General features: G+C 41.8%; 1 protein-coding gene across 3 annotated transcripts; it reads right to left on the reverse strand.

Moving 5' to 3' along the window:
* Nucleotides 1–2,535: 2,535 nt before the first annotated feature.
* Nucleotides 2,536–6,950, reverse strand: gphb5 (glycoprotein hormone subunit beta 5). 3 transcript variants are annotated; one of them, XM_086182572.1, is made up of 4 exons: nt 6,384–6,445; nt 6,110–6,261; nt 4,874–5,075; nt 2,536–3,140 (listed from the first exon to the last, which is right to left on the reverse strand). In XM_086182572.1, the coding sequence occupies exons 2-4, from the start codon at nt 6,154–6,156 to the stop codon at nt 2,949–2,951; spliced, it is 441 nt and encodes a 146-aa protein (XP_086038698.1). In that variant the 5' UTR covers nt 6,157–6,261; nt 6,384–6,445; the 3' UTR covers nt 2,536–2,948. The 3 variants fall into 3 exon arrangements, with proteins under 3 accessions (XP_086038698.1, XP_086038697.1, XP_086038699.1); XM_086182571.1 differs by lacking the exons at nt 6,110–6,261; nt 6,384–6,445 and adding an exon at nt 6,867–6,950; XM_086182573.1 differs by lacking the exon at nt 6,384–6,445 and having other exon boundaries at nt 6,110–6,337.
* Nucleotides 6,951–24,239: the final 17,289 nt, after the last annotated feature.

The following is a 24,239-nucleotide window of genomic DNA, read 5'->3' on the forward strand; positions in this document are numbered from 1 at the left end:
TGGGCCCTGGTAACCCTCCAGCCTGGGTACGTGCTCTCTTTGTTTTTCTTCTCATGAAGGGTCTTTTTGAACTGACTAACTAACTAGCTCCTAGGGTCCTTAGGACACTCAAACTCCTCCATCACAGTAAGTTGATGTTGTCCTGTCTCTTTTTAATCCATCCTCACACCACAAGGCTTGACAAAGAAATTACAGTTTTCTTCAGGATATTTCTTATAATTTTCCACAGCAGTTGTATATTGATCTAAGGTCAAAAATATTAAGAATTACCCACTTCCAACTTTGTGCAGAATGTAGGGTCGGGTTCAAAATGAACTGATTTGATCTCATTTTCATAATCAGTTGAAAGAAAAAGGTTTTGCCAGCAGCTCAGAGCAAGGTGTGATGGCTGCAGTGAACAAACCCAAAAAGAGAACCACAGTGAGGGTTTGAACAGTCATAGGATTTTGCTGTCTTCCCCTCCAAGTGCAGCCCTCAATCGCTGCCCTGCAGCCCTTACGTCACACGAAAGCACTCAGGATTATATAAATGCTGCTCTCCTTAGGCTCTCACCATAACAGTAACCTGTTTACTTGATGACTAATCAGCAGGCAGTTTGGCCTTAGAGCTCAGGTCCATTAATTAAGTGTTAACGAGCAGCCGTGTCATTAGACAAAGTCTGATTATTCTGTAACACTAATTATTTATTTTGTCAATCACTGCAAATGTGAGACTGACACTGATTGCTTTGTTTTCGCAGGAAAGTTCCAAAGTACTGACAAAGAGTGTTGAAGTAAGTGAGAGAAATGATGAAGGGCACCTGAAATTCTGATGATAACAGTCTGCTCTGCTCTGAAGCCTGCTGATGTGAGACAGTTGTATCTGTGCTCATGATCAGCTTCAGGTGTGGGAATACTATGACCAGAAGCTCCCTGATCAGAATTCTGGGCTGACTCATTCTATCTAGAGCAGTCGTTCTCAAACTGTGGTTTGCATTTTTAAAATGAAACAACTAAACAAATATTACTATTAAAACAATAAATGCTTTAAGTTGAAAATATGTAGGGAATTGTACTTCACTGGTGTTGTCTTTTTTGTAATATCTCTGTCAGACCACTGCATGGTCATGTTCATTCATATTGCATGTGCTGACGTCGTGCTGACATGAAATGAACTGTGTAGCAAATGGAGAATACTTTGACTTGTGCTGTTGAAAGCAAATTTGATGACAGTGAACAGAGCACAAGTAAGACCGGCTTTGCAATCATCACAGCTGGAACGTCATTAGCTGCTGTTCCTGCTAATGCTATAAACAAATGATGCAAGACATTTAAGAGATATGACTGAGATCTCCAATTGGAATCAGTTGGATCGAGGGAGAGCTCATCCCCAGTTTGTTGTATGCATGTATGTAATTATCTTGTGTCTGACTGACTGACTGACTGCAGAGATGCAGTTGTACAGCTGAGTTTGGGTCAATGTCATTTTGTTCTTTTCATTCGTCACGTCTCCACCACTGTAATTTGGTACGTTTTAAGACATCACATGAGGATAAGGTGACAGAAACATGAAATTTATCAATTATGCAAGTAAGTTGTATGCTTACTTATCTGGTTTTTAACCTTAATGTGTACATTAGCATGCAAATTACAGATTAGTTGAAACTTCTTTTGCAAATAATCTCTGATATTCTGATGTTGTAGCTCATGGTTGTGGCCAGCTTTTTCTGCTGTTGATGTCTTCCCAAAAAATTCCTAACCTTTGTCTTAGACATCAACAACTTGTATGATACTCACGAGTACTTGAGAACAACTATAACTCGACTGATCCAATGTAATTTCTGAAGTCCTCCAGCCATGTTTTGCTAGTAGAGGGTAAAGATGAGGCATAATGTTGCCTATACTGCCATCTTTTGGCCATGTGACATAACCTATTTTTCTCACTCCTAACTAGTTGATGGACGCACACGAAGTGAACTTTTCCTTTTTGTAACTTTTCCACAGTTGGCTTAAAATTCACTTCACAATTAAACAGACAAACACCTAGTAGGGCAACATAGTTTTTGTTCTATATTTTTGAGTGAAAATTTGCTTTTTAGTGAACATGGCATTTTAAAATGGGGCAGGAACATTTTATGTAAAATATGAAAATGGACCCAGTGTCAATTACATGCTCTGAATTTAATGGACTACAACGGACACAGGTGTAGAAAGGCAAGCATTTATTGGCCTTAATATTTCAGATAAACAGAAAAGAGTATCTGGTTTACATTATAAAGGAGGACAGTAAAGGAAGAGCTGACTATAATATCACCTGCCACCAGATCAGTCAATGATTATTGCAATATTGCAATTCTTATTATTGAATTGCACTAACCACATTTAACCAGTAAGTGGTAGTCACTCTGAGTACTTATAACACTCCACTTTTGTAGTTTCTTCCAAGGCAACTACATTGCAGCGTGTTTTGTTTCTTAGTATGACTGAAGGGACAGTCAACGCACACTCTCTACAGACTATGGACGAATGATTAGCATCAGTACTTAGTGCAGCTAGAAGAGGGCTATAACAGAGGCATAGAAAAATGTTATTGAATTGTTCAGGATGGAAATGGTGTCTTATACAGATTACAGTTCTGTTAAAAAAAATGTTTTTAAGGGGAACAAAAATGTGAATTTAAATGGCAACTCGCTGTATTTTTTTTTAAGCTTCAAGGCCAGAAATTCTATCAAAACTCAGTTGACCTATTTATTAAATCAGTGACTTTATTTCTTGAAATAATTTTCTTTGCATTTCACAAAGGAATTGGGTACCCAAATCATTTTTTTACATGTATGTAAAGACTAAAGACTGCAGTTATACAGTTATTCTTTGGCTGTTGGTCCACATGAAAATTTATTTGTACATTCATTATTTTCGTATATGCCGGCAGTTAAAGCTAAAATGTACATTTTAGTGGTGTTCTGCTTGTCACACAGAGGTGATGCATTCGGTGGTGCTTGTCTGACAGACTCCGCAGTCACATCTCAAGGCCACTGGGTACGTGTACGTCGGGTCCACATGTGGCTGACAGTTGGGCAGTTTCACGGTGACCAGACGCGTCTCGTTGTAGGTACAAACCCTCTGGTAGGACTCGATGAAGGGAGGGTCCAGGACAGGCTTCTGAAAACACACATCCAGACAAAAATTCATATTCATTCTGGTTTGAGAATTATCTTATCTAAAAATAAAAAAAAAGTTATTTAGTTCTCTTGTGTTTTATATCAGTGTTGTGTGCCATTTTTTTTTTAATAGTTGGGTAAAGCTGTACATCTCTTGATTGTGACTGGTATGTGCATCCACATGTTTACACAAGTGGAGCATGAGATGCCTCCAAATATTACACCTCCTCCAGTGAGGTGAAACCAGGTGAAATGAGGCTGTTAAGAAGCGCTCTGCAAACATTGCGGGGGGGGGGGGGGGGGGGCAGCAGAGGTGGAAAGAAGGGTTCAACTCCTAATTTTAAAAAATGTCACTCATCTTTCATTTACTTACATGATAGTGTATTTAACCAGTATGTTCACAAAGGTCCCTAACATGCTACAGCTAAATAAGCATTCAGTCTCAACAGACCTTGATGCTCAATGAAGAAAGGCGATTCTCTGAATAAATAGAAAAATATACCAATCAATATCATAGCTTCATTGAACCCCCACTTCCCTCATCTCCAAGTGGGTGGCTTTTACAATAAATACCTGAGATAAAGTCCATAGTTCACATGAAGGGAAGATATTTTAACGTTTCGCTCTTAAACGTTCTGTCTGTGCATGTGTGTGATCAGACCCTGGTGGTTTACCATGTCACAGTCACATGACATGGAAACAAATCCTCTTTGTTGTCATTTTAATAAGTTCTTTTGTTCACCTCGTGATTATTTGCCTTGTTGTGCTATCAAAGCCTGTTTGAGTGGGGATTTACTGTATGACGCATCTTCACACATCTTCAAAGTCACCGCTAGTAATTGCTTGTAGTTGGTGTTCCTGGATTTTAATCTGTTGCAATAATTAAAAGGTTCAACTGAATTCATGGAAGGTAAAAGTGAGACTCAGCAGACTGTCCTGAGACCTACAGTCCTGAGCAGGACGTCCCTTCGCCACTGTTCCGACCTCTGTGGAGCAGACATAAACATGAGCTCCTTGCTGAGAGAATCACAAAGCTCACGCAAGCAGTAATGAAGAAACCGAGAGACTCATGAGCTTCCTAATGTCTCCCGTCACTGAATGCCACATACCAGATGAAACTTTTTGTAATCAGCATCTGGCAACGTATGAAATCCAATTGTGTCTTTTATGCACTTGAGGCATCGTTAAGGAAACGGACATTGTCACTTCAATCTCGGGGTTCCACGCTACTAACTCAGTTTCAGCCTCCTCAAGTGGTCCTTCGCTCTTACCCAGTATTCACTCTTCAGACAGCCGCTCATTAGCATACCACCATGATTAGACCTCTGTGGGGGATTATAAATACATTCTTCCGTGAGGTCTCTCATATACGTCTGTCTCTTCATATATCAGTCTATTTTTCTAACAGTTGAGCCCACTGGCAGCAGACCTTGTATTGACCTCCCCATGGAGGGAGGAGAGTGAAAGCAAATTTCCTCTGAGGAGTTCCTCCATCTCTCCATCTCTGCTGTCTGAATCTTCATCTAATCCATCTTCTCTTCTTCCTCACAAAACATCAGTTGATGCTACCAGCAACAGAGCAACTTTACTCTGTTTGAAGTTATTAGCTTTGCTGTAGAATTAATCACATTTACATTCATCTCGTGTGTGTGTGTGTGTGTGTGTGTGTGTGTGTGTGTGTGTGTGTGTGTGTGTGTGTGTGGGCGTGCAGTATGCTAGTTCCCAGCTCCTCACCTCCCAAGTCTCACAGCGCCCCCAGCAGGCATCAGTGGTGATTTGCAGCCCCCCACAGCCAGGTTTCCTGGCCTGGAATGTGAACTCCCGGACAGCACAGCCGATGAAGCGGCGCAGGTTGACAGCAGAGGGCCGGGGAAGGGCGGAGTCTGGCTGTAGAGAGATCCAGAGGAGAAGTCCGCATAGCAAGTGACCACGCCTCCTGAAGGTCAGCAGAAAATTCAATGTGATGAAACAACCTCCTAGCACGGACATTGTTATCTGTCTTGCTGGTTTTGCTACATTGCAAATCCTTGTAGTTTCAAACAGGCAAACAAAATTCCACGAGCTGTCACTCAGTATGAGTGGTCCTAGTTTTCTTAACCAAAGTTTAACTCACATTCCATTTGAAAATCCATATTTCTGTGAAATCTGTGTTTTCTTATTAAATGTGCATCTTGGCTTGTGACTTGTTCGACTCAGCATTAATGACATCTTTTGACCGTCTCTTTCATGGCATGTGGACGTGATGCCTTCAGCCCGGGTGGGGCAGGGTTCAACATCAGGATCCAGCATGTATATTGTATCATCGACTTCTATTGGACCTTTTTATCATTGCATGTTATACACATTGTTACTTTATTAACCTATGACCATTCTGTGAGAGGACTCTCCCATCTGAGGCACCCTGTTTTTTTTCCCAGTTCTTCCAAGTCAAATGTCCTTTTTTGCCCCCGGAGGGGTAACTGTGATGTGCAAAAATGTCAATTTTTGGTTTGTTATGTTCTGCAATACATACTGTCTCTTATTTTTATTAGTATTTTTGTTACTTTTATTACTGTTCTATCTGACGTATAACACTGTCCAAAAAAAATTAATTTCTTCTTAGACAATAATTAAAATCTTTTTTAAAACTTCTGCAGCTTCTCCTGAATAAGGCATTTGCAGGAATAAGATTAAAAAAAACAAGTTTCTGCACTAAGTCTAGACTAGGTTAGTACTGGATATCATAAATGCATTTTTATTTGATGTGTTCCATTTAGCAAAGTATGTCCTAATTATTCAAAATATTGTGCTATTGTTCATATTATTCTAGTGTGTGAAACGTGTATTGTGTCAAGTGTTGAATTAATTGTTAAAATGTATCTGTTTGTTTTTCGAATGTTGCTACAATATAAAATTTATGGACAGTTGGAAAAAGATGTATTGATTCTGTGTTTTTTCAATTTTTATTTAAAATATTATGAGTATTTTTACCAATATGTTAACTCTCCTGTAGGCCTGTGTTCAAATGAAAAATCCATCCATCCATTTTCTATCGCTTGTGCTGTTGGGGGTCACGGGGGGTCTGGAGCCTATCGCAGCTGCCTTCGGGCAGTTAACCGCGTCCCCTCTTGCAAGTCTTTGGACTGTGGGAGGAAGCCAGAGAACCCGGAGTGAACCCACACAGGCACAGGAAACAAACGAAAAAAAGCGAAAGCAAAAACAAACGCTGCTCAGAAAGACCCCATGACGGAGCCAGGGCTCGTACCTGGAACCTTCTTGCTGTGAGGCCACAGTGCTAACCACTGCACCGCCAGGTCTCCCCCAAATGGCTAATGTGTATAAGAAGTCAATTTCAAAATGACCAAACTATATTACATATCGTATAAAACTTGTTTGGTCATAAAAGTGTGGCACAGAGTGATGTATCATCTCAGAAAAGTAATAAAAAATCTATTGGTATGAAAACTGCAGTCAGTCATACCAGTCAAAATGCAATATTTATTTTTGCACGAGTTTTTAAGCCTAAAATTTTTTTTTTAATATTCATGTAAAGCCTGCACGAAAACTAATTTTAGCAATTATTTTAATTTCCATAGAGCTGCAGGACTTAATATGGATGTGAAAATACGACCCACATTTGTAAGAGTGTGAGAGGAGCAACAGAAAATACCCAGACCAGCATTCGGGAGTCAATAATATCCAGGATTTAATGGAAAGAAGTCAGATTTAAATGTTTTGTCTCACTTACCATTGCAGGGTCATCCTGACTGCGATCACCGCTTTAGCAGCAGGCCTGTAATATCTGCTGTGTGTAACTGCTAACATGAACTCCTCAGACCTGAACCACCTGCTAATTGATCTGACAGGACAGTACAAGCTACAGCCTTTTTATCATCTTCCCATCCTGCCAATTGGAGGCCCAAGTCCTCACCTTTCTTCCACTGACTCCTCAGCAACCCCCTGAGGCTCTTCTACCTGTCGCTGCCCATCTCGCTCAGCCACCGGCTCCACTCCCACTCCATTAGCTTGATTAGGGAAAGAGTTGGCCCTTTTGTTGGTAGTCATCCACTCGGAAGAGGAGGATCTCCAACACAGTGCCTACCTGTGTTTACTCTCACTCATCCGAGCTCAATTAGCTGGCTCCAGAGAAAGACCCTGCTCCTGTTCTCACACGCTGCTGTGATGACTTCACCCCGAACTTCAACACTGGCTGCTGCTGCTGCTCGCCTCCTACTCCTCCATCTCTACTTCAGGCTTTCTCCTCTCTTTTGTTGCTGGTGACATTTCCACATGACATTTCTTCACACAGAGAGAAATCTGGTTATGTCTTGAGGGCTCCACTACATGGATCATCCACTTTAGACAGGAAGGATGAACAATAACAGGATAGAGATGAGACTGTGTGAAGACGGGTGAGAATTGATTTGGCTGAGTAAGAACTTACCATCATCATGGCCCTGCAGGCAGCATGAGGAGCCAGGCAGCCAAGCAGAACTCAAGTAGTTTTGGAAATTAATCTTTTAAGGTTGAAAAGTTGAACCCAAGCAATTAAAGTTAGATGAGAGGTTAACTCTCCTCTCCGATGCCCTCTATGAGAGAGAATTACTCATCTGGAGGTTATGACTGAACAATGGGAGCAGTGTAGAATAACAAGATGCATGTAATTGGATAACAGTAAGATTACAAAGAGGTTAATTGTAATCCAGTACAAAGGGAGTTAGCCTGGATTTGCAAATCCTGCTTTTAAATTGCAAATGCATTTTTTTTAAAGTTTAGCTTCATTTTTCTAATTTTACACAGAGAAATTCATCATTTTACTTTAACTCAAAGAAAAGCGGGCAACACCCAGGTCCCAGCATCAGTTCTGAGGCCTGATACACCACACAGTATTTACATCTACACTCAAACCTGAAGGCGAGGAATGTCCTGGAGTTCACAATGTCTTTCTGAACTTCTGGTAAGAAAAGTTTTACTTGTACAAAAAGCTACAGAACTCTGAGTGTAAACTGTTGCAGATACTTCCCGACCGAAATGTATTTTTTCCCAGTTTGACGCTAGTTGAAACAATCATTTTCAAAAGACTTCAGGCGCCACAATTTCAAATTTTGAAAAGAGAGCAGCATAAACTGAGTCCTAAAACCTGAAATTAAGTTTGATTTTTGACCAACTGATCCCCTCACCTAAGATTCAAGAAGGTTTTCAAGTGTTGTTTTTTTTTTATTAAATGGTCTGTTGTAAAGTGGCTTTAGATATATTATTTTAGATGACATTATATGTTCTAAATATGCCAGTAAAAACTACACTCTCAATTGTCAAAGCTTCATATTTATCTTAAAACACTGATGATGAGTGGCTAAATAAGCCTGCAGAGATTAACAAGGACATCAAATGACATCACGCTGAGTGAGAAGAAGTTGATGGGCTGGAAGTGGTGACGATGAAGTCACGCATCATGAATAGCCAAAGTTAGCCTTGCGCTGGCAGCAAAGCATTTATGCTTCAAAAATTAGAAAAGTGATATTTATTGTTGAAGATAATTTTGCTGGGTTCATAAATTATGTTGTCTACAGAGCTGATTTTCTGCAACAGTCAAAAATTCAACAGAACAATTCCATTGGTTTTTGGCCGTGGAAACCTATGGACATGCTAACTTCCAGTTGAACTACAAAAACACCTCTGACATGCACTTGACGTGTTTTGAAAAGGTAAAATATATATCGGATCGCAAAGCATTGCACGCATTGCACGCATTTTTCATTAAATTTTTCTTCCCCTTATTTTCTCATATGGTTTTTACCATGTGAAAGTTTGAAGCAACATGATGACATCGTTTATGTGCCATCCATTATTATTGATTAAGTTTTGAACATGTAGTACAGTAGGTACAAGATTTGTCTTCTTTCAGCTGCTTTTTGACAGAGGAATGTGTAAATTGAGTTGTACGTGATCATGAATGGTCTCTTCTGATGGAGTTATCCACGACCACGAACGGACCTAATAAAAATGAGAGAAAAAAGTTGTGGGAAAAAGTAAGTGGCCTTTTTTGCTACTAAAAATACTCCAATTTTTTTTTTTTTTCCAAATGAAGGAGTATAGCACAACCAACAATGTGTGAAATGATTTTATTGGCACTACCCTGTAATAAAGTGACATGACCACATTTTTTTAAAATTTCTTTTTATATGTGACAGTTTTTAGATGGCCCCTGTGAATGTGGAGAGCATTCAGGCAGGAGGATGGTTCAGGCGGATAAAAATGAGCTCGGGGACCTTGTTTGTTTTTAAATTGTTTTTCACTCATAAGTCATAGGTCCCAGAGGTTTGAATCTGTGAATACCTTTTCCAATTTTACCTTTAACTGCAGGAAAAGCTTCATGAGTTAAACAGCTACAGGCAGGGAAAAAAATAATATGTATTTTTCACCTGTTGCAACATCTCATATTGCTCAACAAAAGTTATAAACATGGGCCCAGTCAAACAGAACGATAATGTCATGACTCCTCTGATGTCCGCCTTCTCAGTGAGACGAGTGGAAACCTCTTCTTCTGCAACAGCTGTTGTCAAGTGTCATGTCAAACCTGATGGGTCTTATGCTTTTCAGTGTAGGTCCTGCCCATGAGATTCACTTGAACAGGATGCAAACTTTTCAGATTCACGAACAAAACTTTTTCAAACCATAAGCAAAGGTTTTATGATTCACAAAACAAACAGTTTGAATTGCAAACAAGAGTTTAAGATGATTCCAAGGTCATTTGACTTTGCAATTTAAAAAAAAAAAATCCCAGCAGCTTTCAGGTGTGAGGCAGGGTTCACCTTGGAGAGGTTGCCAGTCTATCGCAGGGCCAACACATATAGACAGACAACCATTCACACTCACAGTCACACCTACGGTCAATTTAGAGTATCCAATTAGCCTCGTCCCCTCTTGATGTCTTTGGACTGTGGGAGGAAGCTGGAGTGCCATTTTCTATCTCTTATTCTGTCAAGGATCACAGGGGAGTGGGGGGTGAGCTGGAGCCTATCCCAGGCAAGAGGTGGGGTTCACACTGGACAGGTCGCCAGTCCATCACAAGGCCAACGCATTTAGACAGACAACCAATTGCTCTCACAGCCGTGCCTACAGTAAATGTAGAGTAGTTAATTTGAAGCTGGGGCTCAAACTCAGAACTTTACTGCTGTGAGGTGGCAGTGCTAACCACTGCACCACCGTACCCCCCAGTGGAAAGGTTTGTTCTTCAAATTACTTTCTTTGATTTCATAATAAAGACACTAATTCCCCTCCATGCATTGTAATGAGATAGTCATCTTTCCCCTTCACCTGTCAAGCGTTCATAATGTTTTGGCTGGCAGGCATATACCTTCTTTTCTAGAAAATGGTGGATCTGATTGTTTGATTGAGTTTTGTGTATTTATAGGGCCTGTTGCCAAATCCAAGCAGCTAGTAAATGTCATTTTAAAAAAGAAATGTTAGCCAAAGAAAAAGCTTGTAATTGTATTTTTTTCCATGGCAACAAATGCTTAGACATTTCCTGATTCTCCCAAAGACAGTGATGTCAGTCAGCCGCATCTGCGTCCTCTACCTGAATCAAGGATTTTCACTCTGCTGTCAGAGGGACAGAATTGAAGCCGCTGAACTCTACTGTATCCTAGCGCAACACATATGTATGCAACCACTTCAGCACCAGATATTTAGCTCTCATTGTCCGTCTGAAAGTGCCATATTGGCCCTTTTATATATCTTTTCTGTCCTTAAATATCCTTCCACAGTCCAAAGACATCAAGAGGAGACTCGGAAAACTGGATACTCTAAATTGACCGTAGGTCTGGCTGTGATTGTGAATGGTTGTCTGTCTCTATGTGTTGGCCCTGTGATGGACTGCTGACCCGTCTAGGATGAACTCCACCTCTTGCCTGAAGGCTGCTGGGATAGGCTTCAGCCCCACCCACTACCCTTGACAGGATGAGTGGTAGAAAATGGATGGATGGATGTCCTAAATTACATTTATGCTCCTAAGCTGGGCACTTGTCTCTTGTCAAATATACACAAGCTTTTATCATGCTTGAAGCAATGACTGTTTCACTATACCCATGATAAATTTCCCCTCAGGAATTATAAAAATTCCTCCGAACTCTGTGACAGAATAGTAGAGGCGAGGGTGCGGTGTGACAAAGACTAAATCAAGGTTGTATCTGAAATCTGTCTTCCCCCTGGACCTGTGGAATGAGTCCTCCTGGACTTCCGTCAAACCTGCTGTTATGTTTTCACCTCTATCATGTCAAGTTGTTGAAGGCAAGAGTGGAGAACACCAGGCATTTGAGCTGTTTTGAACTTATCTTTTAATTTTTTACATAAAAAATTGCAGCAAAAATGGTTTTGTGCAGTGTTCATTGCTTTTCGTGAAATCTTATTTTCTTCAAGTCTGTAGAATTCTATTTGCAGGGGAAGGTATCTCTGCAGCTGAACAGTACTTCATTTAGAATGGTAATGAATTTCAATATTTGCATTTTACTAGAACATGTTGAGATTTTGATAACATTTCTTTTATTGTTCAGCCTTGTAAGCTAAGGACAGTCAATAGTTTGATTTAACACTTTAACACATCCTCCTGTTTGCTCTTCCTCCACCTTTCACTTGGGCTTACTTTAGCTAGCTTAAAGTCCAGCTGCTACATGAGCCAGTTATTTTTCTCTCACTAAAATTGGATAACCCGCTTTGTGCATAAATATCTAATGTTGTACTTCCCTCTGGTGTTCATCTGTGGTATTGCTACTCTAACAACTGACTGATATCCAGTTTTGATGTCACTGTGTAGAGCAGGGGTGGGCAATCCTGTGCCATGGAGGGCCACGTGTATGCAGGTTTTCCTTCTAACCAAATACTTCAACAGGTGATTTCACTGATGAACACACCTTCAGCCACAGAGGAGTGTTAACCAGTGAAATCACCTGTTGAAGTGTTTGGTTAGAAGGAAAACCTGCATACACGTGGACCTCCATGGCACATGGTTCCCCACCCCTGGTGTAGAGGACATTAGTTTCCCCCTTGATGACAGTTTTTCATTCATAATTGTGATTAAAAATGTGCTTGCTATTAAACTGAATTGGCCAAGAGGGCAGCTGCAAACATCAATAAAAATAACATAATACACAACAATTCATGTCTTAACGAGTGTAGTAATTAAATGCTGGACAAAGATCAACAAATCAAAGTCAGAATATGGTTTTAAGACCTAAACTGACTTCATGTCAATAAATATCTGCAGTCATCTGTGTCCAGTATCTGTATGTACGATGTATCCATGTATGATGAGAGGATACAATACATGTGATGCTTGAACTCCACTTGACTTGAATTCCACATAAGCTTTGTCTTAGCATATATATTGATGAAACAAAAGAAACAAAAGAAAAACAACTGGGAATTAATGAAGTTATTTTGGTGTATTATAGAACTATGACGTGACTTTATCATTATTATTATTATTATTATTACTATTATTATTATTATTATTATTATTATGTGGTGCACATCGTCCTCAAGGAGACAGTGCCTACAGAGAGTACAAACGGACCAGCCTTGAGCCTGTCAGGCTGTAGTTTTCTCTGCTGATGAGAAGAGAAAGAGACAGATGCAGCTGCGGCTGCAGCTGCAGCTGCAGATGCGGCTTTGGCTGCGGCTGCAGCTGCAGATGCGGCTTTGGCTGCGGCTGCGGCTGATGACAATTCAGACTTGATCCCAGGAGCTCATCAGTCCAAAAGGATAAAGATGGCTGACTCTCCACAGGGGTAGGCTCACCTCCATCATCCATATCATTATTAATCGAGCGTCAGCGTTAGTTCTGTCAGGCTGTGGTAGTCAAGCGCGATTGGCTTTCCCGTCCATCAATCAAACTGACTAATCAGCAGATCTGCAGCTGCTCCGCAACAGCTGATCAAATCCCTCGCTTCTGATTGGCTCCTCTCAAACTTTAAACGTCACCCGGCCTCAACTACCGCACTGCTAGTTTCTGGTTTATGCTGCTCTGTCTGCTGCTTGTCTGCTCCTACAGGTGCTCCTGCTTCTCCAACTCGCAACTTGCTACCCTCCACCTCCCCAGCTCCACCTCGTCGTGTATAACATGGCATTGATCGTTCCATGTCATGTTGCTGCTCTGTTCACGGGGGTATAATTGCTCTTCCAGTCTTAAACTGGGAGAACCGTCCCTCACGCTGCTGGTCCCCTGTTTCATGGCACTCATGAAAAATATCAGGGGACTCCTCTGAACAGAGCCATACTACCAATTTGTACTATAATAAACAAATCAAGCTCATTATCATCTCTTGTGTTTCTTGACGTGAATGGACCAGACAGAAATAGTGTTTTATTTAGTTCTTTTAAAAAGAGCCATTGTAACCCTCTGAATATTATTTTTTCAGTTTATTAAGCTGCATAACCAAGAAGGCTTATGGGAACAAGAAAGGAACCACCCATGATAGATGGGGACTGAAAGAAGTGCCAGCCATTCAGCCTTAACCAGGAGGACTTAGAAAGCTAGTGAGGGATGGAGGGAGGACGGGTGGGTGGCCATATACTGTAGCTAGGTATGAAGTTCAAAAAAATATTTGTCTACAAGACTAGCAAGACATGTTTGTGTCTAACATGGGACTGGCAACTTTCAGAGTCTTGTCAGGACATCTCTGGAGACAAAATGAGGGACACCTTGGTCTCCTTGCTTCCTGCTCCCTGCTCCTGTTCATCCCTGGTCATCCTACTCTTCTTGTCTGACCTTCATCATGATACTCCCATGTGAAGGTGAGAAACCACTAAGTTGGAAAAAATTGTCACTGTCTGTTGTGCACTAACTATCGTTCCTGGTTATATGTTTGTCACTTTTTACAGCACCTCCATCCATTTGATATAGAACAAATAGCTTCCTTGGGTGTTATAATTAGGAAATACTTCATTGTGTGTTTGTGATATTAATGCATATAATCAAAGATATAACAAACATACAAATATAATCACTTAACATATAATCAAATAATATGTGACCACATACTGTGGATGTCACACGCTCCCTGAAAAAAAGACAATGACTCCACACGTCCAAACTTTTAAACCCTCTTTTTCCAAACATTAAAAGCTAAGTCTGATAAAGGTTAAGTGTATAAGTGCATGTAGGTGCATGTGATTCTGAGGTGAGTAAAAGCGTGTGTGTATGTGTGTGTGTGTGTGTGTGTGTGTGTGTGTGTGTGTGTGTCTGTGTGTGTGTGTGTGTGTGTGTGTGTGTGTGTGTGTGTGTGTGTGTGTGTGTGTGTGTGTGTGTGACATAGGCCTCTACTTCCTGCTTCAGTTACGGCCAATAGAATCTGTCACTCGCGAGGCCCAGTACTCTCTCAGTGTCCAGATGGCCCATGTCATCATGTAGGTGCTTCAGAATCAACAGTCGGCACTGGCCAGGTAGGACTAGTAGAGTCCTCTGGTTGGTTCTCCTGTATTACAGGTCATCTTTACGTGCAGTTTTTCCTCCTCATGCAGAAGCCTTCTCGCTAGGCTACTTACTGTCATTCTCATGTTAGCAGACGGGACGTTGCTAGTTTATTTCAGGGACATTTGATGATTTGACTGTTGTCAGGATCTTTTCCCTGCACTTTCATGAGTTCTTCATGACCTATGCTCAGGAGCATTTCTGGAGGCTGCTCCGTGGGACCATTATGCATCAGGTCCAGGGCAGCCACATAAGTGATATCTTGTTGCCTCGCAGCTCTGCTGCCTTCCTATGTCACCAGGATGGTGTTACTGGACAGCTCCTCCGTGCATGAGCTCACATAGCTGTCATTGTCAAGTGGCAGCCTGGACAGCATGTCTGTGTCAGTGTCTGCATTGCCTGGTTGATATTTGATCAACAACCTGAAGTCAGCAAGCTCACCAACCCATCAGCAGCCAACAGCGTTAAGCTTGGCTGTGCTCATCACATACATTAAGGGGTTGTTATCCATGTACACCAGGAAGTGGAACGCGTACAAGAGGTAGTGCCAAAACTTCTCACAGACTGCCCACTTTAGCACCAGGAACTCAAGCTTGCCTGTGTGGAGGTTGTAGTTTCATTCTACAGGTGTTAGCATTCTCGATCCATACGCAGTTACTCTGAGCATGCCTCCTTGCCTTTGGTAGAGCACAGCACCCACTCCTTGTTCCTATGCATCTGTGTGTAACACAAAGGTCAAAATCAGGATAACCTAGTACTGGTGGGTTGGACAGCATGTATATAAGCTGTTCTAGGGCTCTTTGGTGCTCTTCAGTCCACTGTATCAGGGTCCTAGATAATAACTGTGCCCCTTTCCCCTTCTTCTACATGGTTTATGGCGGCCTGTTGGCCACGTACTTTGCTTGCAGGAGCTCATACATCGGCTTGCTGATCTTGGAGAAGTCTTGCATATATTTTCGGTAGTAACTGAGGAACCCCAGTCGCTTGCACACTTCTCCAACTGTCGGGGGGGGGGGGTTACCTCTCAGAGCCTGGATGACTTCTAGGTCTTTCGGGTCAAGCTGAACTCAATCAGCTGAGACCAGTCTGCACTTGGATGGCCTAAGCTTTACAGCATGGTGTTGAGAGCTCTCAGGACATGTCTCAGCACCTTGACATGGTCTTCTAATGTCTTAGCATTGCAGAGGATGTTGTCTAGGTATGCAGCACTCATCCCTCAATGAGTTGCATTTCTTCCATGCTCCTTTGGAATGCAGCTGGGGCATTTGAGAGCCCTGAGGGGATGCGCACCCACTCATACAGGCCCCATGGGGTTCTCAGTGCCATGATGTGTCGTGATCCCTCTGCGATGAAGCCTTGATATTAAACATTGCCCTGAAGCAGGATTGAGAACCAGCTGTATCCCCTGAGCGTGTCTGTGAGATCTTGAATGCGAGGCAAGGGATGTCTGTCGGGGTCTTTTGATTCAGGAGCCTGTAGTCAATGCATAGGCACAGGCTACCATCCTTCTTGCAGACACAGATGACTGGAGCTGAGCATGGGGATTTTGATTTTATGATCAACTTCTTCGTCAGTAGGTCCTGGATATACTCTTTGACTTCTTTGCACAGGGGCTTGGAAAATGGACCACTGTACTGGAATATCATCCTTCAGGGTTATGTTCATTTGAAGGCTCTCTCGTTGTCATCACGAGCAAATGCATTTGACTCTTCATAGAGCATTTTCTTCACTAATGCTTGTTATTGTCTAGATGACTTACATGGACAGGTGGGTGCCATAGCTGAGGCAGTTCAGTTTGGTTTTGGTCTTCCTCACCAGTGGGAACAGGTGAGTTGACACTGTTGTTCTTGATGTTGTCTGCCTGGGCTGTTTCCACAATCTTCTCAACTGGCTGAATGCTGCCTAACACTGTGAAGCTGCCCAGTGTGACATCTTGTTAAGTGTTGTTGTGTACTGGGGTCTCAACATAGGCTGTCTGGTGTGGTGCACCTTGACCAGTCTGTCACTAACATCTAGTTGCTCCAGGCTCAGGTCGGGATGGTTGACTTCAAACAGCACTGGAGAGGTGAAGTCAGCAGGCACCTTGAATTTGGTACGGGCCACCTGACCTGGGTCAACGATGGTGTCATGGTGAAAAACCCTCACTCATGTCTGACTATGAGCAGGTACATGAGCTGTACAAAGTTCAGCCTCTCTAAGCAGTTGAGCCACAACTTCCAGTCCTCCCTCCTGTCCTAGGATGAGTTCTTGGATCAAGTTAAAACCCAGTATTGGTCTCAGAAGATTCACACAACTGAACAGGAAGGATAGTCTGATGGCGAGGTTTGGATCATCGTTGCCAGGTAAGTTAAAGGTGAGTTAAAGATGGCTTTAACTCCCATCTAATATCATCATACTTTTTAATCATGCCCTGATAGACTGTGTGAAGAAATATTTTCTGTGCTGTACATGCCTCATACTTACTATCTGCATATTTCTGCCTCGGCAGGAATATCACTTTATGTTTTAGGCCCATCAGTCTATAAAGAAACTGCTGCAGTGTTTCATGTCATGCTGCTCAACATTCATTAAGTCCTGCAACAAGTCAGTGCACTCTTTATTCTTTCGTGTGACTATAGGAAGCTCTTTAGCTCTGCTTTTGTCATCTCATCTTTAGCGGCGAGCATCTATTTGAAGTTGCTGGGCTTTATGATACAAAACACCGCTCTGATGATTTTGTCTCCAGTGTGCTTTTCTTTCATGCCTTGGTCAATCTGTTTGCTGACATTGCTGTAGCTTGTCAGATGCATTGTCCCCGATCTGTCCACCATAGATCTTGAATTCCTTCCACTGGAGAAGGGGGGGGGGGGGGGGTCTTTAAGAGCAATCATGCATTGTTGGTCAGTGTTTGAATGAGGTGACTGCATGACATAGGGACTATGGAACAGGTTACAGACACCATCAGTGGGCTGATTGTCATGTTTGATGGGGTGAGTGGGACAGTACTCTGATGAAGCTTTTGGCACAGCTCATCATAGCTAGATATCAGCTTACGTAACTGTGACTCAATGACAGTATGTGATATACCACTGTTGTGACAGTTTCTGTGTGTTTACCCGAAGCATGTGGGTTAGTGTGCACAACATTAGAAACATCAGCATCATCAGACACACATCACATCACATCAACTCTTTCATCACTCCCACCCTCTGTAGAGGGTACACTCTGACCATGCCCTTGAATTCTCTCATCAATTATCTCTTTTATGAAGACTAACTGTGACATACCCTGGTCTTTCAAACCTAGCAAGCATGCACTCTCCATGTATGAAGAGACATAATTAAGATGGACTCAATTTGGTAAATGGACTCAATTTTATATAACGCTTTTCTACCTTAGCGGCACTCAAAGCGCTTTACAGTGTCATCTCATTCACCCATTCACACACACACACACACACACACACACACACACACACACACACACACACACACTGATGGTGGAGGCTGCCATGCAAGGCACCAACCTACTCATCAGGAGCAATTATGGGTTCAGTATCTTGCTCAAGGACACTTTGACAGGGTCGCCGGGGTCGAGGATCGAACCAGCGGCCCTTTGGCTGCTAAACGGCCACTCTACCCCTGAGCCATGCCGCCCAGCAGCCATTAAGACAGCCCTCTTCGTCATGTATGTTTCTTAGCTTGTTCCTGGTCAGATGTTCCTGGGATGTCTGTCACACTCTTAAACAGTTCGTTGGCAAGAAGGTGGAACAGTCCCCTTTTCACCTACCAAGCCAGGCTCTTCCTCATGTTTTTGTTCTCTGTAATTGTAAACAGTCTAGTGCAAAGTCATCAGACACCCTTGGCTCTTGAAGAAGTCCCCCGCTCTGGCCACACAGTCAGACGCCCTGGATTTCAGCAGCCCCTGAAGGGGGAAGTACATTACCAATTATGAACATAAACATCAGGCATCACGAGCCTATCTCTTGGTGATACTTGGTTGCTGTGTGACCTTAATCCAAATCCAAATAGCGGAGCTAGCATATAGGCTATTTTCAATAATGAAATCCTGACCATTAAACCATTTTTCAAGTGTAAAACATCAGATTTTCATTTGCAGCACCACAAAGTTAACAGTAACAAGTAGTCAAAACAAAACAAAATCTATAAATTCTCAGGATTTAAATTCTACCGCAAGTAGCTAGATCAGGACATAGCATTGCGTCGTGTCATGCGAGCTAACATGAATATTGCATGACTGTTCCCCACAAAAACACATCAGTTATAGTCAAAATAAATCTAGTAAGCATTTCCAAACAAAAATAAACATATGTGAAGTGATTATACCAAGGAAAACCTGTAAAACAAGACAAGTAAAGTAATGAGTGACAGTAGCTTTCATGAAAACAGGCTCAGCTCCCCAGCATTCAAAGGAAATCGCAATGCAAAAGTTGCACCACACTGCCACCTTCAAGCGAGAGTGAACTATTACTAAACCCTGCATATTTGCAAAAAGGGGGTATTATTGCCATAATGGCCGAATCGCATACTGCATCCATGCATCCATCCTCCGTCTTCCACTTATTCCTACATTAAGGGTTGCAGGGGGCTGGAGCCTATCCCAGCAGCTACGGGCAAGAGGCGGGGTACACCCTGGATAGGTCGCCAGTCTATGGCAGGGCCAACACAGAGACAAACAACCATTCACACTCATACAATTATCCATTATTATCCATTATTAACATCCAATTAGCCTAGTCCCCAATTGCAGGTCTTTGGACTGTGGGAGGAAGCAGGAGTACCCAGAGAGAACCCACGCAGGCACGGGGAGAACATGCAAACTCCACACAGAAAGATTCCGTGCCCGAGCCGGGACTCGAACCTGGAACCTTCTTGCTGTGAGGCGACAGCGCTAGCCATTGCACCACCATGCCACCCCTAGCATATTGCATCGTATCAAAAATATAACAAACAGACAAATATGATAACATAACATATAATCAATTAATATGTGACCACACATATTCTAGGCATCACACTAAGCAAATATTTGATTTGATGTCATTAAACTTGACCTGATTGACCCTTTCTACTACTTGTCTTGTGTGTGTGATACTACCGTAGCCGTTACTTCAAATAAAAGCATGGATGTTACAATCGCTGATGCAGTGATGATCCATACTATATGACATGTAATGTAAAAAATCTATGAATATATAAATCATTTTTACATCATTGTTAATCAATGGCCCCAAACGGATGTAAGTCATAATATCTGTGCTCATTACTTTCAATTAAACAGGCAGTGGCTTGACGCGTGTCAGTGCTTGCTCCACGCCACTGTCCTTCATTTCTACCCACGACATTCTTCTCCAACTGGTGAGTTTGTACTCTCTGGCTTCCGTAGAGCACATTCTACGAATTGTTACCACTTCCTCTCTCTTTTAGCAAATGAAAAGTAAACTAAAATCATATCAAATCTCACACTAATTACAGTGCCTCTGCCACTGCCCTGCTGCAGATCCAATATGTTTTTCACTGTAGGCACTCTTTTAACATAGAATCCCACAAGTATAACAGAGTTTTGCAACTAGTAGATAAACTGTGGCTCTACAATGAGCTGGGAGAACCACTGACTCATTTCAAAAATCTAGGAGATCTAGGAGAGATTCAGGAGACATTGACATATCTAGTTAGCAACGTAAAAGTGATGGCAAACAAACTGTCATTTCATATTTACGGTTTATGAACCCCTTGCTATGTTATTTACTTTCAAAATCGCTAGCTTAACAGTGGTGCTTGTAGCCATGCAGAGCAAACTATTTTTTTCTCCTTGCAAGCTTGTATCTATGGCCTGTCCTGTTTCCTGGAGTAGTGAATGACCTTTTCATTACATAGGAACCTTGTTGGAGGCGAATAAACTTTCCAGCAGTCAAACCCTCAGCTCTTACCTCGGATATGGAGTCATGGCTTTGAAAAACACTTTTAATTTTGAATGTAAAACAAATGACAATACAAATTAATGGATTATTTCCTTGGTAAGTGACAATGGTAAAGCAGAAAATGCCTTTCTAGGAAATCTCAATAACTGTAATTTTTAACATGATCTAGCAATTAAAAAGGGCCAGTCATTTTAAAACTGCTTTTGGAGTAAAGTCTCCACCAAAGTTATTTTACTATTATTCCTACTGTTCACTCGTCTTTCTCCTTCCATCTTGTTTTTGTCTTTGTCTATTTGTCCATTTTCCTGCTCTCATTTGAGGGAATATACATCTTCTTTATCAAAAAATAAGAGACTTGAAGAAACAAATCAGCACCTTCGTAAAATAATTGTTGATTTTTTTTTGCCTGAATCAACTCCTTATATAGTTTTTTCTGCATTTTTTGTATTTCTGAAAAACTTGGAGAAAAAAATGGCCTAGGCAGTTATTTTAAGAAGGCGACAAAATGTGACTCCAGAATAACTGCTTTGACCTGAATCTTGCCTGAGACTTTATCAGAAAATGACACACAAGCACTGCAGCAAAATAGATTGAATTAAATTTATAGATAGCAGAAGGAGCCTGTGAAGTTGAGGCGAAAATTGCTTGAGGAAGGAGAGCAGAACACTGCCTTTTTTCAGTTAGAAAGCTCTTGTGGTAAAACTGACTCTGACCGGTGATAGTTTGAGAATCCAAGTGAATTACAATCTGAAATGAAACACTTAGGATGCAATAAATCCCCTGTGTTGATGGGTTGACTTTGAAATTTTGTATTGCTTTTAGGGAAAAGCTGGTTTATTTCCTCCATGGTATGTTTATCACAAACACTGAACCTCAAAATCTGACTCCTACCATAATCTCAAGGTCTTAACATGGCAGCTGAGGTTTTTTTTTGTGTTTTTTTTCATGCTATCTGCAAGAGAGGCTGCACGGTGGTGCAGCGGTTAGTACTGTGGCCTCACAGCAAGAAGGTTCCGGGTTTGAGTCCCAGCTTGGGATCTTTCTGTGTGGAGTCTGCATGTTCTCCCTGTGCCTGCGTGGGTTCTCTCCAGTAGTCCGGCTTCCTCCCACAGTCCAAAGACAAGCAATTGGGGACTAGACTGACTGAATACTCTAAATTGACCATGGGTGTGAATGGTTGTTTGTCTCTATGTGTTGGCCCTGCGATGAACTGGCGACTTGTCCAGGGTGAACCCCGCCGCTTGCCCGTAGCTCCAGCCCCCCCCCGCAACCCTTAATAGGAACAAGCGGAAGAAAATGGGTGGATGGATCTGCAAGAGAACACTGCCAATAATCTGTGTGGTTGAATTTCTGAAAATTTTGTGTAGTAAACTCAGCTATTAAAAAAGTTTCAAAATAAAGATGTGTGTTCTTAAAAATAACACTTAATTGTTTCAAAACATTTTTCTCAACAAACACACTTTCACATTTCATTTACAAGGTTTCAATCCTGGCAAACAGAATAACAAATGAACAAAAAAAAAAACACATATAGACAGACAACCATTCACACTCACAGCCACGCCTACGGTCAATTTAAAGTATCAATCAGGCTCATCCCCTCTTGATGTATTTGGACTGTGGGAGGAAGCTGGAGTACCAGAGAGAACCCACACAGGAACAGGGAGAACATGCAGACTCCACACAGAAAGATCCTGTGCCGAACCAGGACTCGTTGGGGGGGGGGGGGGGGTTAAATCGTTAAATCAGATCCATTCATCCATTGTCGTCTTCCGCTTATTCCTTACTAGTAAGGGTCCCGGGGGGGCTGGAGCCTATCCCAGCATCTACTGGCAAGAGGCGGGGTACACCCTGGACAGGTCGCCAGTCCATCACAGGGCCAACATACAGAGACGAACAACCATTCACACTCACAGTCACACCTACGGTCAATTTAGAGTATCAATCAGCCTCGTCCCCAAATTGCATGTCTTTGGACTGTGGGAGGAAGCTGGAGTACCAGAGAGAACCCACACAGGAACAGGGAGAACATGCAAACTCCACACAGAAAGATACCGCGCCCAAGCTGGGACTCGAACCCAGAACCTTCTTGCTGTGAGGCCACAGTGCTAACCACTGCACCACCGTGCAGCCCGTGAATCAGATTTGTTGTAAAAAAAAAAAAAAAAATTTGTTGTCGCCGTCCTCCGCTTAGCCGGTTTGGTCCAGGTCAGTGGGGCAGCAGCCTCAGCAAGGAAGCCCAGACTGTCTTCTCCCCAGCCACGTCCACCAGCTCTTCCAGGGGAATCCTGAGGCGTTCCCAGGCCAGCTGAGAGATATACTCCCTCCATATGCCCTGGGTCAGCCTTGAGGCATCCTCCCTTTTTTTTTTTAGGCCATATACTCACATATCTGAACTAAGGCAGCTGGAGGGTCTACAGCACTGACATTATCAAGGTCCCTCTCATAAGTGGAGAGCAGCTCAGATTCGTGAGTTGAGTTCAGTTCCTATCATAACACATAAAAAAAGTTTCTTCTGTTTTCTGTGTAAAACTTGGAACTCTGTGCATCAGTGATCGCTCAGTCTATTTTTAGTTCATTGTTTTAGAATTAATTAAACCTGTACTAGCAATAAAACAGATGAAAAAAATGTCCAGTTCTGTGTGTTTGATGTTTGGGAATTATAACCTATTTTAATCTGTGTGACAATGATGTGTTTAAACACAGAATATGTCAAAACACTAAGTTTTCATCATACACATACAATCTCAATGTCATATTTTCACTGAATTTTACAGCCACATAAGCATGAATACCAGCAACAGACATAAATTAGCCATATGATATATGGGCCCCATTTTCATGGCAAGTACAAATATGACTCACTCACATATTCCTATGCTAGACATTAAAACTGAAAGGTTCTATATTTTTTGGACCGCATCCAATGAGATCTCTTACCTGTCTGCAGAATGATGGGTTTTACCAGTTTTCAGGTAGCTCAATATGACCACAGCTGTTGTAGACTACAGTCCAGAGCTTGATTAGCTGATAAGGTATCTATCTATCCATCCATCCATCCATCCATCCATCCATCCATCTATCTATCTATATATCTATCTATCTATCTATCTATCTGTCTGTCTGTCTGCGTTGACATTCCACTCTGCGACGGATTGGCGACCTGTCCAGGGTGTACCCGCCTCTCGCCGGAGGTCAGCTGAGATAGGCTCAAGCCCCCCTGACCCTTAACGGATAAACGATATAAATAATGGATGGATGGATGACACTGCACTGTCTGATGTCAGAAGTAGAACCTTTAATATCCTGTTAATACAAATTCCCCAAGAAAGAAATCTGCTAATATAATGTACCTACCACTTTTATCATTAATAGTTTTGTTAGCTTTTACAGTAAGTTTTAGCACGTTTTGCCACAAATATAAAATAAAGTTTTAAGTTAAGTAAAATTGTGGTCTATATTTAAGATGTACATACTCCACTGCTGTACATACTTCTTCCTCTTTTACTTTTTGTGTATTACTTTTAAATATTACTTATTTTTGTACATTTGTACACCCTTCTTATTTATCTTCTCATCCTATTTATGTAAAATTCTCCTGCTGAAACGATGTTAAATTTCTCCATTGTGGGACGATTGAAGGTTTATCTTATCTTATCTCTTATTTTATCTTCATCCAGTTTACATGAGGTTGCGCATTGCTCGCCTTTAATTTTGTTTGTATTTGCTCATCG

Source organism: Aulostomus chinensis, chromosome 17 (assembly GCF_037954235.1).
Source record: "Aulostomus chinensis isolate RoL2024-O1b breed Wild chromosome 17, RoL_Achi_v1.0, whole genome shotgun sequence".
NCBI lineage: Eukaryota > Metazoa > Chordata > Actinopteri > Syngnathiformes > Aulostomidae > Aulostomus > Aulostomus chinensis.

Excerpts from the sequence above, each read along its gene's own strand:
- gphb5 (XM_086182571.1), bottom strand. The coding sequence starts at position 6,943 with ATGTTAGCAGTTACACACAGCAGATATTACAGGCCTGCTGCTAAAGCG. Across the intron at positions 5,076-6,866 it reads GTCAGGATGACCCTGCAATG|GAGGCGTGGTCACTTGCTAT; the intron begins GTAAGTGAGACA and ends GCTGACCTTCAG. Across the intron at positions 3,141-4,873 it reads GGCGCTGTGAGACTTGGGAG|AAGCCTGTCCTGGACCCTCC; the intron begins GTGAGGAGCTGG and ends GTGTGTTTTCAG.